General features: G+C 44.7%; 1 protein-coding gene across 2 annotated transcripts; it reads right to left on the bottom strand.

Annotated features, from left to right (window-relative positions):
* Window positions 1-2,001: 2,001 nt before the first annotated feature.
* LOC308068110 (uncharacterized protein) lies at window positions 2,002-15,520 on the bottom strand. Of its 2 annotated transcripts, none has more exons than XM_080398136.1 (9): window positions 15,363-15,520; window positions 10,999-11,343; window positions 9,409-9,843; window positions 8,363-8,452; window positions 6,841-6,900; window positions 5,098-5,153; window positions 4,385-4,469; window positions 3,713-3,743; window positions 2,002-2,648 (listed from the first exon to the last, which is right to left on the bottom strand). In XM_080398136.1, the coding sequence occupies exons 1-9, from the start codon at window positions 15,505-15,507 to the stop codon at window positions 2,576-2,578; spliced, it is 1,320 nt and encodes a 439-aa protein (XP_080254262.1). In that variant the 5' UTR covers window positions 15,508-15,520; the 3' UTR covers window positions 2,002-2,575. The 2 variants fall into 2 exon arrangements, with proteins under 2 accessions (XP_080254262.1, XP_080254263.1); XM_080398137.1 differs by having other exon boundaries at window positions 9,418-9,843.
* Window positions 15,521-17,206: the final 1,686 nt, after the last annotated feature.

Here is a 17,206-nt window from a genome sequence, read left to right as displayed (position 1 = left end):
GGGGGGTTTCCAGGGGGAAGCTTTGTGGGTTTTTTTTAAAGGAGTACATCAAAACTGTTTTGTTTTTTTTCCCTGTATTCCTTAAAGATTTGTGCTGATTCCATGTCTAGAAGCGTGTCAGGTGCCAGGCTCCTGGGCTCAGCACGTGCTTGTCGGGGCAGTGGCAGCCACATTAACCAGCATGGGGCAGACACAGGTCTCAGCCAAGCCCCCCGCCGGGGAGCCTGCAAGCCACATCCTCTGTCTGGGGGCTCTTCTGCCTCCCACAGCACAGCCAGACCAGGCTGCTGAACCCGGGTGAGACTGAGAAGGACCACAAAGAGGAACCTCCCCTGCCTCCCCCTAGCCCACGGCCTGTGGGAAGATGCTGTGCATTCAAAAAGTCTCACTGCAGCCCTGACCGTGACCAGCGGGGAAGCCCAGAGCTGCCACACAGTGTTTTCTTCTGATCAAATGCCTTTCCCACAGCATGCTCTTCCTTCCAGTTGTCATTGCCCAGAGTTGCCAGAGCAGGGACCGGTGACCCCAGGCAATGGAGATAACAAACAGCATCGTGGATTTGAACCTTCTCCCTTGCCATTCCCGCAGAGGCTGCAGCAGAGCTGGCGAGGACCCCAATGAGCTGCACAAAAGCTCTGCAGGGTATCCCAGAGATGATCCCCCAGCCTCTGCGTTCAGTCCCACTTCACCAATGCCCCCAGGCTGATCACCAGTTTAGTCTGGCTTTCAAAGCCTAAATCTCAATCCGGCTGAAAGACAAGCAAAAGGCCCCTCGGAAAGGGTGCAATTAGCGCGGTGAAATGATGGGCTTCACTCTGCCATGCATGGCCAGTCTGACCCGCAGCCACTCAAAGGTTCCAGTTTTCCCAGCTGAGTAGAACACAGAGTTAGCGCTGCAGAGCAATCATTATGGCAGCATTTACAGGGTTTGAGGATAACAGGGAAGATTTTGGACTTCCCTGGACGGCTCTGTGCTGCCAGAAGCCCTACCTCCTGCTCAGACACCCCAGCCCAAGCCAGGGGCCACAGCACGGAGCGGGGCTGCCCCCCTGTGCTAACCACACATGTGCCCGTGCAGCCGTGTCCAAACCATCCCCATCCTCAGCGTCAGTTCTAAGCACAACACAGGATACATCTGAGCAGCTAAGCAGCCTGCTTGCCAGCTCTGTGACACTGACATCCTTGGAACAGGGATGGCAGGTCCTGCCACTGTCCCTGAGGGTGGGGTAGGAGTGTGGGGGCAGCTTGTTGCTGCAGAAAAAGATTTGGGACAAATCCTGTCCCCAGCAGCAGCAGTGTTCTCCCCTACAGCCCTCCTGTCCCACTAGAAGCAGCAGAAGGTGAATGACACACGCATCTCTCCTGCTTTGCTGGTTTTCTTGTTTCCAGAGCCTTTCCATGGAGATCACAGGATTTTTGCCTAGGCTGCTCAGGAACACTGAGGTAGCTTCACCCATCTCCCATGGGCACCTGAAGGGATGGGCAAGTTCCCAAGATGTGGCTGTGCTCAGCATTGTGCTTCTCACCTCCACCTTCTCTGCAAGGTAAATGGGCAGCACCGGTGGGACCAGGCACCCCGATGTCACCCATACAAAACCCAGCCAGGCAGCACTAGGCTAACCTGTGACCGGGTGCTGGGGCTGAGATGAAGCACCCTGGGGCTGCATGGTGCCAGTCTGCATCGCCAAGCAGGCTCCGCCACCAGAGCTGCTGATCTTTGCAGGTCGTTGTCGTGAGGACCAACAGGCAACTCCAAAGGAACGATGGGGGATCCCCTACGCACGTTGATGGGGAGACGTGGTTTTACAAACGAGTGGGACTAGGGTTTGTAGGGTCAGGATAGAAACATTTCCCTGCAGGCTGGACTTGCGGGCTTTTCCCCACGTCTGGAAGTGCTGCAGTACTTCTTTGGAGGGCTGAGACAGCACACCAGGCGTTTCAATACCTGAGGAATAACTCCTGTTCAAATGACTTAGGATGTGGCATAAAAAATGCAACTGCTAGCGATAAATTACAAAGTTTATTAACATGGTCTCCAAGGGTCATTCAAACACGCTGAATCACAGGCAGCATCGGTACCCCTTAAGTAGTCTACATTTTTGATTTATACTCATAGCATTCTCGTAGTTTAATTTTTCTCTTGATTATATAAAAGCAATAAGAACTGCATCTGCTGATTTTTTTTTTCTTTTTCTTTAGCAATTTGAAGTTAGGCAGCATTCCATGTTATTTCTTCTCTCTTCTGTTCCTCACAGTATAACTCGTATTCAGGGAAAAGCATTAGTAAAAATGGAGAAAAACAAATTCAGTTCTGTAACGTAGTATTATTAGTAAGAAGGCAGATGCCAGAAACACCTATGAATAATGCGTAAAGGACCTTCTCAAAGTAGCTTCTTGATGCAGTGATTTTAAAGGTGACATGACAAACTTTGCACGAAGATTTAAAATTTTCACAGTTGAAGCTTTGGCCTTTGGTTTACATCCATTGATATTTTTAGGGCTCGTAAGCACCTCTCAATGCAGCACGAGACAGGCCCTTTTTATTTTCCGTGGCATCCACAGATGTAAGAGCTCTTCACAGGGAAAAAATGCTGTTTTCTCCTTCAGCGCCACTGAAAACTTTTTCAGGGTTTTCTGGTGGTCCAAAGCTGTAGTGAGAAGCATAGATCACTATGGATGGGGCAAAAGCACATTGCTGCTTCAGAGCAGCCTTTCTTATTTGTAACATCAGCAAATTCCCATCAAAATGGGGACCAGTAGCTACTGAGTCCACTAACTTCAATGGTGCAATGCCTACTTTTTACATCAGAGAAGTATTTACCTTACTTACATCCTTCTAATGGATAGGAAAGGGCTGTCCAGATCTTATAATGACAGCTGTAGGGTAACCACCAGGGGTTACCAGAAAAAAGTCTCTCCTTGGGCCCCAGTCCTTATCTCCTAGGCATGGTATGCAGTGAGGGACCATCTACCACTGAAAAATTATTGATCTTTGGCAAAGAGATACTTCACTGAACTGCCCCGTGGTTTTGTCTAGAGAAATATTTTATTCAAGATAAGCCAGAACACATGAACATCACCCTCGTGCAGGGTGACTCACCATACTTCCATATTTCATATCTGCCTCAAAAGAATCACCTCAGTGATCGCCTCAGAGACTTCAGTGTGACCCAAGGAGTGTGTGCGAGGGTGCAGTGGCCCCGTGAGAGCTGCAAGATTGATCTGGTGGTGGAAAGCTTGGTCTGCCACACTGCTGCAGTGTACCCTTCAGGGGACCCATTCTTCATGCATTGGCATGAATTGCTACTCCTTGGAGGTCCATAAATCCCTGATCCATTTCTGAGCAATCATTTTGCTGGTTGATCATCATAATCATTTATCTCTTCATTTCTTTAAAATAATCCCATCATAGTTATGTCCTGGGTTTTGATCAAAGAATAAAGCAGATTAGGAACTTCCTGGAGCTGGGGTCACTACATATCAGTAAGTACCGGTTCCTCAAGTTCTCTGGTGCTCTGGATGTCTGTTGATTGCTACATAGAAGCAGTATCCAGGAACCGTTTGATTTTCTGGGGTGAAGTTATCTGAAGCTTTCTCATAATACAGTTTTGGTAGGCAGCACCACAACCCATTACAGTCCGTGGCCCATACCTTCCTGCCTCTAAGAAAAATTACATTGGAACTTTTAATAGGAAATTACAGAATGGATTACCTTTTTATTATAAACTTCTTGGTGTGTTTACCTAGAAACAAAATAATATTAATGTCACAGTGGCAAAAAGAAATCTGTAATTCTAATGAATCTGTCAAATGAGTTCCTAAGCAAAGATAGCAAGCTGCAAAATTTCAGTGGGCTAAGCAGGGAAGAAAGGATCTCATTCTGATTGAAGTTACACCAATGTCTGTCAGGAGCGATTCCAGGAGACTTTACTACGGGACCACTCTACTATAAAGCAAGAACCAACAAGATGAGCCAGACCTGCAACAAGTGAGTGAACCAGTTCTTTGCACAGGCTCCCCCCACAACTCATGCTCCCTAGTCCCCTCAGCGTGGTGCAGTCCTGGAGTAAGGACAGCAGCCCCCACAAAATCACGGAGTCACAGACTGGTCGGGGTGGGAAGGGACCTCTGGAGAGCACCTAGTCCAACCCCCCGCTAAAGCAGGGTCACCTCGAGCAGGTTGCACAGGGTCGTGTCCAGGGGGGGTTGGAATGTCCCCGCAGGAGGGGACTCCACAGCCTGTTCCCATGTGTCACCCTCAATGAACAGTGCTGTCACAGGGGCCGTGGCAGACACACCAGAAGATTAACCAGAGATACAGGAGCACCTCTGCACTAGGCCAGCATTAGAAACACTAAGAAATCATGCGCTTAGGGATACTTACGTTTCCAAAACAACAGTGAGGGCATCAATATGAAAAGAACGGACACCACTATGAGACAGGCAATGAGAACGCCATAGCTGACAAACTGGAAGGGAGAAGAGAAAAACTGAAGAGGCTTTAGAGGCATGTTTACTTCAGACCTACTCACACCGGAGTGGGTTGCCCTAATGGCTAAGAGCTCTGAAACATCTGGGCTGGAGTTTGCAATGCTTTTCTGAGCTTGTCTGTGCAAAGCATGGAAAAGACACATCAGGCTGATCGTGATAAACAACATGAATTACCTGTTAAGTATTTAATAAATCTTCTAAAGCATTTGAGCCTAGATTCGTCCCACTTAACATGAACTTCTTAATAAGGTGTCTAAAGGAGAAGCTTAGTCACCCTCATCCTTCTCTTAATCAGAGACAGGGCAGCGTAACAGCCCTCCTAAGCTGCCTTTTGCCTAGTCACACCCCGAGGATGCTTCCTCTGCCTCTTGCAGGGGTGTCAGGGCGATGAGGTTTTTCTGACATGTCCAAGCCAGATGGGATGCTCACAGGCTTCGGCTTTAACCACTGGAAAGATGAATAGATGGTTCCTGAGCTACTAAACAGAAGTTCAAGCTACTGTTTGCAAACACTGTCCCTTTAGTATGAATACATTGAAAATCACTAGCGTGTCCTGCTGTCCTTCTGGCTTCTAGTTAAACACTTGAAACTTAAAGGAAGTTTTACCTTATCTCTGTTACCATCATGTTTTTCAGCCTTGCTATCTGAACTTCCTGAAATCCCTGAAAATAAAAAAGATTGCAATTATTACTGGCACAGTCACCTGAAGGAGTGATGGCCACTGTGGTTGTCACTGCTTTAGTCAAGGACTAATGAACTCTCAGGGAATGAGGAGGGCAAAATCTGGCCCTGAGCAGGAGAAATAAAGCACCTTGCAACCAAAAGGGAACAATATTTCAGCCACAAATGGTGTATCAGGCAGTCATTGGGAAATGTCAGTCCTCATCAAGGGAAGAGGAGGCTTCCTGGGGACAGCCTATGAAGCCAGGCAATAGAAACTTGTCTGCTGTGAACAGATGTTGACTTCTGTGAGCATGGCCAGATGTTGTAGGCAGTAGCAGTAGTAAACAAGGTACAAGCCTAAGTGGAGGAGCTGCATCAGTTTAACAGTGGTCAGACTTCAGTGTGATTGCAGTTTTTGAAAGCTGCGTTAGTACTAAAAACCACAGGAAACATTTTTACATTCAGCTAACTTACCACAGATTTAACAAAACTCTATGAAGATGATGATGATGATTTTTCTTTTTTTTTTTTTTAATCTAGGGATATTAAGAATAATTCAGTTACAGTTTTCTAAGCTTTGGAAATAAGGATGAACTAAATGAATGCTGAAGAACTCTAGTAGCAAACTTTGCTGTTATTCTATGATTCTACTCTCATTTTTGCTAATGAATGTAAAGTCACAAGAAGTTAATGTAGACTGGGCTTTGTTTCATCATGACTTCATGCTACAAAGTACTGAGGTATTTAAGTATTTGGAGCACTTGATCTGTCACAGGAAGCACTGAATGTTTAGCAGCATCTTAAAAACAGAGGAGTCACTCAGCTTAGTGAACCAAAACCTCGGCTTACACCCTATGACAGGAAAGCTGCTATGCCTTAAGTCATGCCTTAATGTATAGAAAGGCTGTGATGAGTAGTGCTTTCAAAGGTTTGACAGGAGAACAACCAGAGTCTCCATCTGAGCAAAATGTACCAGGGACCAGATGAGTCATTTGTCGAGGCATGTATATGTAACACACTTGCAGCACCCAAGACCACAGCCAAAGGAAACCCTTAATATGCCTGAGTGTCATGAGTTAATATGACCCAGAATGTCACATGAGGATGATCAGATGGCCACAAATAATCCTGTTAGAAAAAAAAATTGGTTGTTTTCTTTTCTATATTTTTTAACTTTTCAGACTATCTTATTCAGTGAACAACCTAATCTCTCCCAAATTTTTCAAATCTGATCAGCTCTCTAGGACAGCTGAGTTGATTTGTCTCCATGTATCAAATAATTTTATCAAATTAAAAAAAATGCATTTTATCAAAGGCATGGACAAGGCACAGGAAGCTCATATGCATGCAACTGTGGCTAGAAATTTGCACTGGAGTAGAAAAGAGATTATGGCTAATAAGCACTACAGCTACATCCTAATAAGTGCTAAAAAACCCCCAAACCTCACTAATAAAGTGCTAGTTAGCAAGTGCTAAGAGTCTCAGGGATACATGAACATTGCATTTTGCCATTTGCTTGTTTTATGACACCCCTCTTGCCCTCTCTCAGAGGGCAGCAGAACTACCCCCAGACACACAACAAATGCATATTACACTCTGATGTGCCCCACGAGTCGAAATCAAACTTTCTGGCAGCACGCTGCAGCCAGACGGATGGGAGCAACTATTGCTCCTTAATTTCCATACCTGTAGATGCAAAGGTTCTCTTCGGGGTCTGAAGCATGGCTGGCACTGGTGGGGTTGTTGCTGGGACAAAGCAGGTGGAGACAGAATAGAAATTATATCAGAGCCTGGTCAGCAGGAACCAACCCCCCACAGCTAACCCAACCTATCTGGCAAGAGTTGGGCTTGGAGATGGAGGGTCTCAACCACAGGTTTATCTCCCAGCCAGTGTGCAAACATCAGTACAGAGTTCAGCAACAAATTAGCCTTCTCTTACGTCATTAAGGCTGAAGTTGGTCCATTTAGTGCATTATTTCACAGAGTAAAAGGAGACTGAGTCAAGAATTTAACTTGGCTTATGGCTCTTACTAGACAGCGCTCGATTATGTTGCAGCATTTTCACACATTTATGACAGTTTGGTTCTCAGAAACATCATGACACAGGTTTTTGCATGGGTGGGTGTGTACATGATTCACATAAGCACGGTACGTTTTCTGCTGTTATTGCTTTTGTGGTGGCTCTCCCTAGCCCACAGTCACAACTCAAGTTGTCCCCAGAATCCCAGAGGTAAGACCCTTTGCAAAATTTCCCATTCGCAATGGCAGAATATAGGCATTGTCCAGAACTGTATCGGACAGATGGCACGTGAGGCAGGGGTGAGAAACCCTCACAAATCCTCAAGAGACCAGTTTAGTCTCTTCTGTAAGCTCTCTCCAGGGGCATTAAGGAACTGTTTCCTAAACTCCATTTCTGCAGTAAGTCTCTACGTCTAGCAAAAGGAGATCCACAAAACCCTAAATACTGTGTTTTCAAGAATGAAGGGATTCTTGACACCAGTTGAAACTAAAAGGACTCTCTTAACAGCCACATATGACATGTCATCCTTGAATTTTAGCTTTCCTTTTTTTAAGTCCTCACTTGAGGGCACCTAGCAGACAGACTATCACACCTGAGTAACTTGTGTCATTCTACTTTTGTACTTGACTGAGAGATACAAAGTGCAAGCTTCATGTAAGTTTGTTCATTCCTCAGATACGGTGTGGGTTTGTATACCCGTTCCTTTTCTCTTGAAGGGATGACTGATGATTGTGGTAATTACCTGCTGCTTTCTGTCATGACAAAGGACACACGTTGAGCTCTGAGGAGCTGAGCCTGCGGCCACATCTGGCTGAATACATTCAATGGGGTTCAAAGCTCACAACACTCAGGGAGGATTTAAAATGGAAAGCTCAATGAACTCACAGTGATGACAAATTTCGGCTTGAATGGTGACAAAGATCAGTTCTTAACTTTTCTCAGACCTGAGCAGACAGTAGTGAGTGACTCAAAATCTACTTCCTTTGGATGCTTAAAAACATGTTTTTCTCAGCTGTTGTTACATCCTGATTTCAAACAAACAGTGTGGACCCTAGATACCTCTTACTTACAGATGCAATGAATCGGTATGTTTGATACACTTCAAAATAGTCAATAGTTTTGTTTAAGGCAACTTCTTCATTTCTCTTGAACATGCAACTTCTGACCTTGCAACGTTATCCTCCTCACCTGCACTTGGCACTTCTTCCACCATGAGAGAAGTGTGAGCACTTTTAGTTCCCTCTGCAGCTGAAAGTGTACTTGGGAATTCAGTGGTCACTAAAACAAAGTAAAAAAGTAACGTTTATAAAGATCGCTGATTAGGAGGGTCTTCGTCTGGCATTCAAAATTGCTTACACGGTTCTGCATCTGCAACTAAGAGGTGAAAATCTGTACCTTGGTTTTCATGCCTGCAGCTCATCCTACCCAGACAAATGATGTACTTTAGTAACATGTCCAGCGTTTAGACGTTTTGAGAGTTCAGCTGTAGTTGTAGCTAATTGTTGCCAAGTTTACCTGGGGTGAGTTGTTACGGCTGGAAGATGAAAAATGATACAGAAAAGCTGTTCTCAGAGGTTCAGAAAGAACTTCAAGTGGTAGAAGACCCCAAAAACATAAAAAACCCAGCCTTGTGTGCAGACATCAATCTGTGGAAAAGAGGTCACTGATGTGGATAAAGTAGTGACCTAGGGATGGTTAGGATGAGAACAGGTCACTCTGATCAACTAAGTATTAACATTAACAACAGCCTTCATTTGGGATGACAATGTAAGTACTCAATTTTAAGCATGTTTTGAATTCCCACTGACTCTATTGCTCAAGCACAACATGCTCTAAACTAACCTTTTCAGCAGACCATTTACAATTGTCTTTCCCAAATCAAGAAAAAAAATAGTGCATACTTGAATGAATCTTTCTTACTGCATCCCAAGTGCAAGACTTTGCATTTATTTCTGTTGTACTTCATGAGGTTTCTGTCACATTATTTTTCCAGCCTGTTAAACCCCTGAATACAAGCCTGATCCTCTGCTGACCTGGCTGTTCACCCTAGTTTGACATCATTTACAACATTTGACCTGTGTTTCTTTAAACCTACTGAGACATACCTATAGGCATCTTGGAGAAAACCTCCCAGATACAAATACAAGTATCTGGAGAGTCTCTATGATGGCAGGGTCAGGCTAACACAGACCATCTCTGCTACACAGAGACAAGAAAGACTTTGTGCTGGCTACCCTTTGTACCTCCAGGAAGAGGGACAGGCTCTGCTGAGCAGAACACGCTGTCGTCTTCAATCCTCGTATCAGCTTCTTGGAAATCAGTTGGAAAATCTGGGAGAGCACTGGTTGTCACTATACTTGCTAGAAAAGCATCATTTGCTGTTCCAGCAAATGCTGGGGGAGCAATGGTCTCCAGTGTAGTTACTGCTGGAGGCTTGGTGGCTGCAGTTGTTGCTTCAGGGACAGTGGTTGTCAGGAGGACAGCAGTCCCTGCTGTGGCTTGATGATTGGTGGCTGCAGTTGTTGGTCCAGGGACAGTGGTTGTCAGGAGAACAGCAGTCTCTGCTGTTGTTTGATGATCAGAGGTTGCTTGGGGAGCAGAAGCTGTTTTTCGAACATGTTTGGGGGAAACGGGAGCCTTTCTTGTAGTGGTTGTCATCACTGGAGGGGCTGCACGGAAAAAACATAGTCAAAAGAAAAGGCAGATCAGAGCATCCTGATCCGAGCCCTGAGGAAAACCAACCAGAAATGATTGAAGGTTATCTAGCTGCTAAAATACTGAGAATAAGGTGGGAGAGTTGCTTATTGAAAAGGTTGTTCAGTTAGCAGAAAACATGCCCCAGCCAGATCAGTTGCCATATTTACAGATGTGCTTTTTTTCCCCCCATTAAGTTTCAGACACCCCCTCCTTAACCCCCTTACAGAAAAGGAAGGCCCAGAATCTTGCATGGTAGAACCCAAAAATTTGCAAACTTTGTGATTTTGCTTCTCAACGTACTTGTAAAAATAAAATAAAATCACTTGATTTTCAGCTACAAGCTTCTTGCTAATCTTTTCAACCCATCCTTTTTGTTTTTTTTTTTGAGCTCTGTTGCCCTCAGACTCAGGGATGGACATGGGACTTCAGCATTTTTCCCCCACTCTCCTGTATGTCACAAACATACAAGAGTGTTGTGCACATCAGCACCACCTGCATGCCTGAACACCCCATAAAAGTCAGAAAAAGATTGTCTGTCTTCATTGTGGAGGGTGGGTACCATCATTTTTTTTCTGTGCTTTGCAATGCTTCTCAGCCTCTTCCCATCTTTGTAAGACTCTCACATTATCCTGCAGCTCAGCAAAATAATGGGAAGGGAAAAGTCCTTCAAGACTCTGAGACAAAATTTCTAAACACATGGGTCTCGTTATGACATGAACCAACTAAAGCCTTTTTTGTGTTGGGGTGAACCCCAAAGGCAAAACTGAATTTCATTCCAAAGGCTCTTCAAACGATAAATCCCTTTTATAATTCCATCATATTTTAAATGTCAAATATAGCCACACAATGAGAAATTAAATATTTCATTTGAAAGGCAAAAAAAAAAAAAAGGGTAAAAGTTACTATTTCCTCATCAAAACTGCTCATTGAATGTGGTTCAATCTAGCAACTGGTTGCAGACCTCACTTAGAAACTGTATTATTTAGGAAAAGTGGGGGGGTTTGCCAAAACAAACAAACAAACAAAAAAAAAAAAGAAAAAAACAAACACATAAACTCCAATTTTAAACTCCTACCCAGTGAGAGGTTTCTTCCTGACAGCTGTATCACGAAGGTCCCCAGACTCACCTCTGACCACCTCCAGCCGTATGTTCTGTTTGATGTCATTGAACCAGCCTGGGATCTCCACGCGGCAGCAGTATGTACCAGCATCTTCAGCCTTCACCTTCCCGATCGTGAGAGACACATCTCCATAGGAAATATAGCCCCGGAGATTGTACCTCTGAGATTTCCTGAACGTCACCCGGTTTCCAGTGGTGTGCAAAATTTTGTTACTGCACTTCGAATTTGGGCACGGGCCTCTGCCCCAGCACATGTCGGAGATGTCCTGATGGCGTGCCACCCGGTAGAGGCAGGGCAGCTGAACAGGTTGCCCTACTACTCCTCTAACAACAGCTTCGGATGCTGCGTGCGCTGTCAAGGAAGGACAAGGAAAGATGAGAGCTAGCAGTCTCCGATGCATGACTATGCAATGCAATAAAGCAGGGAAAGAAACACTCCTGCCTGCAGGCAGGCCACAGCTCCTGATCCCCTGAGCCTTCTCCTGGAGCCTGTGGGCTCAGGACACCACAGGCTATGGCCAGGAGCTTGCTGACGTGGGCTCACTGCTGGAGGGCTCCATGCTCTCGCCACAGGCAGCTGCTGGAGGGCTGCTCCCAAAACACATCGCCCATACCAAACATGCGGTGAGCGAAGCTGAGGTCTGTCGCTGGCAGCCTAAGCACAGACTAGACGTGTGCAAATGGAATCTGGGAGCTGTGCTCCCATCCCATCTCCTCTCCTAAGAGACTGTTTGAAAGTTGTTCAGGAACCTGGTGTGAAATACACCTGGGTTTCTCAGTCCACCAACATCTCCTTCAAAAAGGAAATGCTGTCACAGTCGCCTTTCACTGACAGTCTCAATGGCAGGGTCCAAAATAGCTATTCTTGTGTAAAATTAGGGCCTAATTAAGCTGGCAGAGCAGTGGGATCTGTATGGGAACCTGTTCTCAGAGAATGCGCTGTTTTTTCTGTTTCTGAGCAAGCCCTGCCAGCTATCCCACCTACCTTGCAGAGCACTGTGAGCATAGAGGCTTTAACTGCTGGTGTTAAATGTTAAATGTTAAAAAGAGCATATGCATGCTTTCCTCGTGCTCTTACTCTTAATGACCAGCTTTACTCAGTGTTTACTGCAATACCCACCTTAGCATCTGACCTGAATCTTCACCACATATTGTTCCCTCCTAACTGTCTATGCAATTCTTACGATTGCCCTAAAACAGATTTCTTCTTCATGAAAGGCACTATACAAGAAAGGTTCCCATAAAGGAACAGATCTTTTCTGGTTTACATTCACCTAGCCTGTGTCGGTCCTCCTACCTTGTTGCCTTTTTCCCCCATGTTATCATTTACACATGGTGGAGCAGGAACTGTGGGACCTGGGGAGCATCCAGATCTGGTCCTCTGCTGCAGCAGGAGGATCATCCCACAGACCTGATGTCTCATGGCCAGCTCGCTTACCCCAAAGACGGCTTACAGCGGTTGCTGCTAGCATCACCAGCTTTGGCCCTGGTTTGCCAGACGCTTCTATTTTGCCAGCTGTTTGAATGCCTTTTCTTTTTGGCGTAACTCCCAGATAGCAAACAGATGCTTCCAACTGCGTCCATGTCTCTTTTGTTTTGTCTTTAATGGACTATTCCCCAGGTGAGGATTTAGTCTGTGGCAGGCTGCCTCACGACTTGTTATTGGGATGACATTTCAGCTTCGTTATTGCTTATCCCGTTGGCAAGATAAGCCAACTTGTTCAGGTTGCCACGGCTCCAAATGCTGAAAAAAGTATGCAATATGGTGTGAAGGGCAGAAGCTTTTGCAGGGAAATGAAGGGAGGGTGTGCAAAAAAATATGAATTCCTGAATACAGGATAAGGCTTTGCAAGATGGCTGCTTGTTCTAATCCTCGGAAAGGGAAGGTGCGTTTGCCTTGTTACAGCAAAACAAACAGAAAGCAGCCTTTTCCTGTGACAACAGAACAAAACAGTTCATCTGGTTGCCCTTGAAAGTATCCCTAGGGGAGTGGGGGGTTCGTCACTGCGTGGTTAATGTGTATTTTCCAGTCACCCCAACAAAGATGTGCGTAAAACTAAGACCAGTTTGAACTGTTGCTGGAGTCACTGCTGCCTGAGGAGAAACGGGCTCATCTTCTGTTCTTATTTCATCCCAGTCCTGCACAGCACAAAAGCAGCTTCATTAAGCAACCCTTTAACTAATGAATTTTTTCCTGCTTTTCTCTTTGAAAGAAGCAGAGCCCTGAACTTAATAAATAAATAAATAGATAGATAGATAAATAAATAAGTAAATAAATAAATAAAAGAAGAGGGAAGACGTAAGGCACCAGAGTGTCTGCAGTGCAGTTTCCCACCAGTATTGGTGCTAGAAAGTTACAGGATTTGCAGTTTCAAATCCTGTTTTAATTTATGTGAAGCCAATGTTGCTAACATCTGCCTGCACTGCAGGTTGGTATGGAAAGCTTCAATATCGCAACAGCCTTGATTCAACACTATGAACCTCTGCAAGGACTAAATTAATTCCTTCTCTGGTGCAGTCCCTTCCACAGGCACATTTTCCAAAAGAAGTGGTAAAGAGCACTGAATTAACATCTCTGAAATTAAGAGGTTCCTGAGATCGTTATATTGTGACACTGTGGTCTTACTGCGAGAAGAATCCTACCCTTGTCCACAGCAGTGACCCTCCTAGGCATCCAGATCTGACCCAAGGCACCCTGAGCATCAGCTGTGCCTGGGTCATCCTACCGAAGCTGCTCTAAATCCTTCATCCAAGTGAGAGAGAAATGGACTCCAGATGTTTAATACATGTTCCAAAATAGAAAGAGGTGCTCATAATTGTTCAGATCATACCGATATACACATATTTATATATAGCGTCTCTTGAACTAACCCTCAGGGTCAGCTGGTATTAAGCACTAACTCCAACAGCTGCTGTTGTAGTGGTCTTCTCTCCCACAGACTGGTCGTTGGATGGACAAAGACATACATCCTCCAGGCAAGACAGCTGGTTGAAAAAGCGTTTTGTTTTTTTCTTCATCTATTTCTGGATTAATTTTCCCTCTTTGTAGAAGATACTTGGCATCTTTTCCCTATCAACCCTTTTTTTTTGTATTTCTTCTTGAAGCTTCTGTACTGATGAAATTGCAGAGAAAATGACTGGTAAACAGAAAAGAAGCATCTAACTGCCCACTCTGCTGGTTTCCTGAGTCTCAAGATAACCCATTCTCAGCACTGAGCCAGGTTAAAGAGAAGGTAACAAGAACCCATCCTCATCCTTCAGTAGCTCTGCATCTAAGAAAGTTTTTGAAAATCAGACCGATAGGAGGCAAGTACCTCCAATGTATTTTAAGGCTGAAGATCTGGCAAGAGAAGAGCCCTCCTGCTTTTTTCTGCCAAAACTTACAAAAGACAGAAAATATTATATTCCCTGGGCTGCAGCAAAGTGCCAGCAAGGCTCCACAGGGGCAGCAGACACTGTGGAGGTTGTATTACCTTGCCTCAAAGAGCTATGGATCAGTCACCTCTTGCCCCTCAGTGTAGCCCACCGCTGACCAAACCTTTCCACTGCTTTTCAGATCAATTTAAGAACATCACAGCTGGAAGAGATGTTACACATAATATTTCATCCTGGAAGAGGTCACGCAATTAATATTGAGTCATCTGAGACAGAATTTCCTGAAATGCCTGAGTGATTTAAAAGCACAACTCTCATCAGGAGCCCGTGCCCCACTGAAAGGGGGTGAACCCACATTCCTGAGCTGCCTCAGGCAACCTGTAAACTGCCTTGCTGATGCTTAAATGTGCATGCAGAAACGTCGCCAGTACCAACCATGCCTGCAAGACCCTGTCTCCAGAGTTATTCTTCTTTGACTTCTATCTCTTTTAAAAGGGTTCAGATTTTAGGTAGGTGAAGTGCACATTTGGGAGTTTACTCCCAAACCTCCAGCCACGCTTTCCCCTACTCGGTTCACAGCGGCAGGCAGCCCTCAGTGTTTCAGAAAATCCTTTCTGTATCATTATACTCATTCATTACTCCATCACTATTTCAATTCCCCAGCTTGGGCTGTGTCAGCACTGTCACATGGTGGAGAGAGAGAGGAAAAAGCAAAGCCGGCAGTACGCATTTAACAGTAGTAAAGAAATCAGATAATTTGGGGGGATGGGGGAACTAACAGAGCCTATACACAGAGGAAACCACATACTTTTAAAAAAAGTTTTTAAAATAAATCAATCAGTAATAACTCAGTAAGTTAATAAAACTTTTGAAGTTCTGTATACGATTATGACCTTTTCCACTGATTTTTTTTCACAAAACAAATGGCGCTGGTTTTAATTTTACAAAATATTTTGTTTTCTGAGCAAGCAATACAAAAAGCAGGTGAAGACTCACCTATAAAGATCTGTACCATAATCCAGTGAAACAGCACCAAATGGGACATTTTAGCTGACGGAAACTCCAGGGCAGTGAGTAGAAGGAGAGAAAACCAGAATGTATACTTCCCAGAGATGCTGAGTGAGCCCCACTGAAGTCTCATTTCTCCATTCCCAGATTTTATGTACCGCAACTACTTCTCTTCTACGCTTCCGGACAGAGCCGGTCAAACAAGGAGATTCTTCTGCTGAAATCAGCGTCGGCACAGGCTCCCTCTGAGTCCTGGGTGCAGTTCTGGGCCCCACAACTTGAGAAGGACATGAAGGTACTTGAATGTGTCCAGAGGAGGGTAACAAAGCTGGTGAAGGGCTGGAAGGCACAGCCGATGAGGAGCGATGGAGCACTCTAGGTCTGTCTAGTTGGAGAAAAGGAGGCTGAGGGGCGACCTCATTGCTCTCCAGCTTCCTGAGGAGGGGATGTGGAGAGGGAGATGCTGAGTTCTTCTCCCTGGGATCCAGCGATATGACACATGAGAAAGGTTCAAAGCTGCACCAGGGGAGGTTTAGACTGGACATTAGGAAACATTTCTTTACTGTAAGGGTGGTCAAACACTGGAACAGGCTTCCTAAAGAGGTGATTGATGCCCCAAGCCTGTCAATGTTTAAAAGGTGTTTGGACAATGCCCTTGATAACATGCTTTTTTAACAGGCTTTTTGTCAGCCCAGTGGTCAGGCAGTTGGACTAGATGACTGTTGTAGGTCCCTTCCAACTGAACTATCCTATCCTATCCCATTCTATCTCCTTCCCTCTTCCTAAACACTCAGCATGGCACTAACCATCAGAGATTTCAATCTACTATTTGTTTTGCTTTTCTGGAATTCTTAAGGCCCGTTGCTGTTCTGTGGTACTGAGCAGCAAGAACAAGCTCTGTGCTTACAGTTTTACACATTTGGCTTACTCTCCACCTCTGGCTTTGTCTTCACTCACATTTTCTTCATCCCTCATTTCCCCTGATTCTACCTTCTGCTTGAAGACCCCTCTCTTTCTTTCCCCAGCTTCATATTTTCTATTTGAAGAGACAGCCTCTGTGGAGGAACTCACACAGATGTTCTCTCACCAAAACATCATCCTTCTCAAAGATCCGCAACACCATCTTCCAAGAAATACTTTTTACTCTTTCTGACTTTTTTTTTTTTTTTACTTTCTTACAAACCGATAAAGTTCTCTGGAGATTTTCCTCTGGAAAAGATGAGTAATAAAGCAAAAGTAATTCAGGGCATTAAGGTCAGGAATGAAGAATTGCTGATAGACAAAATTCTATGCAAATCAATGTAGCATGGTGCAAACGGGAGAGCAAATCCAAGTTCAAATGATAAAATGATGGACTTTAACCAGACATTACCCCTCAGGAATGAGATTTTGGGCTTATCATGAATAGTCAAGCCCACAAAAATATCATGCCTCTAACTGGTAACATTTAAAAAAGCAAATAAAATTTTAACATTATTTTAGTAAATTTTTAACATTATATTAGTAAAGCTATAGAAAACAAAGCAGAAGACAGCGTTACAGCACTGTACAAATCTGCCTTGGATTCTATGCATTGTTCTAGCCCCCACAAAAGCATATCTTCAATCTAGAAAGGGTGCCAAGAAGGGAAAAAAAATGGTGGAAAGTGTAGAAGAACTTCCACAGGAGGATTAGATGGGTAGTCTAAGATGAGTCAGCCTGGAAAAGAGACAATCTAAGGGGCACTACGAACAAGTCTTCAAAATCTTGAGTAGCTGAGGAAAAGTGGACGGGGATTAGTTGTTTGACATCCCCTCCAACACAGCATCAGAGAAGGATCCTTTTGCTTGCAG

Source organism: Falco punctatus (assembly GCF_963210335.1).
Source record: "Falco punctatus genome assembly, chromosome: 8".
NCBI classification, from domain to species: Eukaryota; Metazoa; Chordata; class Aves; order Falconiformes; family Falconidae; genus Falco; species Falco punctatus.
The sequence above is the reverse complement of the archived record's forward strand: the minus strand, read 5'-3'. Positions and strand labels throughout refer to the sequence as shown.

Excerpts from the sequence above, each read along its gene's own strand:
- LOC308068110 (XM_080398136.1), bottom strand. The coding sequence starts at position 15,507 with ATGAGACTTCAGTGGGGCTCACTCAGCATCTCTGGGAAGTATACATTC. Across the intron at positions 4,470-5,097 it reads ATGATGGTAACAGAGATAAG|TTTGTCAGCTATGGCGTTCT; the intron begins GTAAAACTTCCT and ends TCTCCCTTCCAG. Across the intron at positions 3,744-4,384 it reads CTCACTGTTGTTTTGGAAAC|GTAAACACACCAAGAAGTTT; the intron begins GTAAGTATCCCT and ends TTTTGTTTCTAG.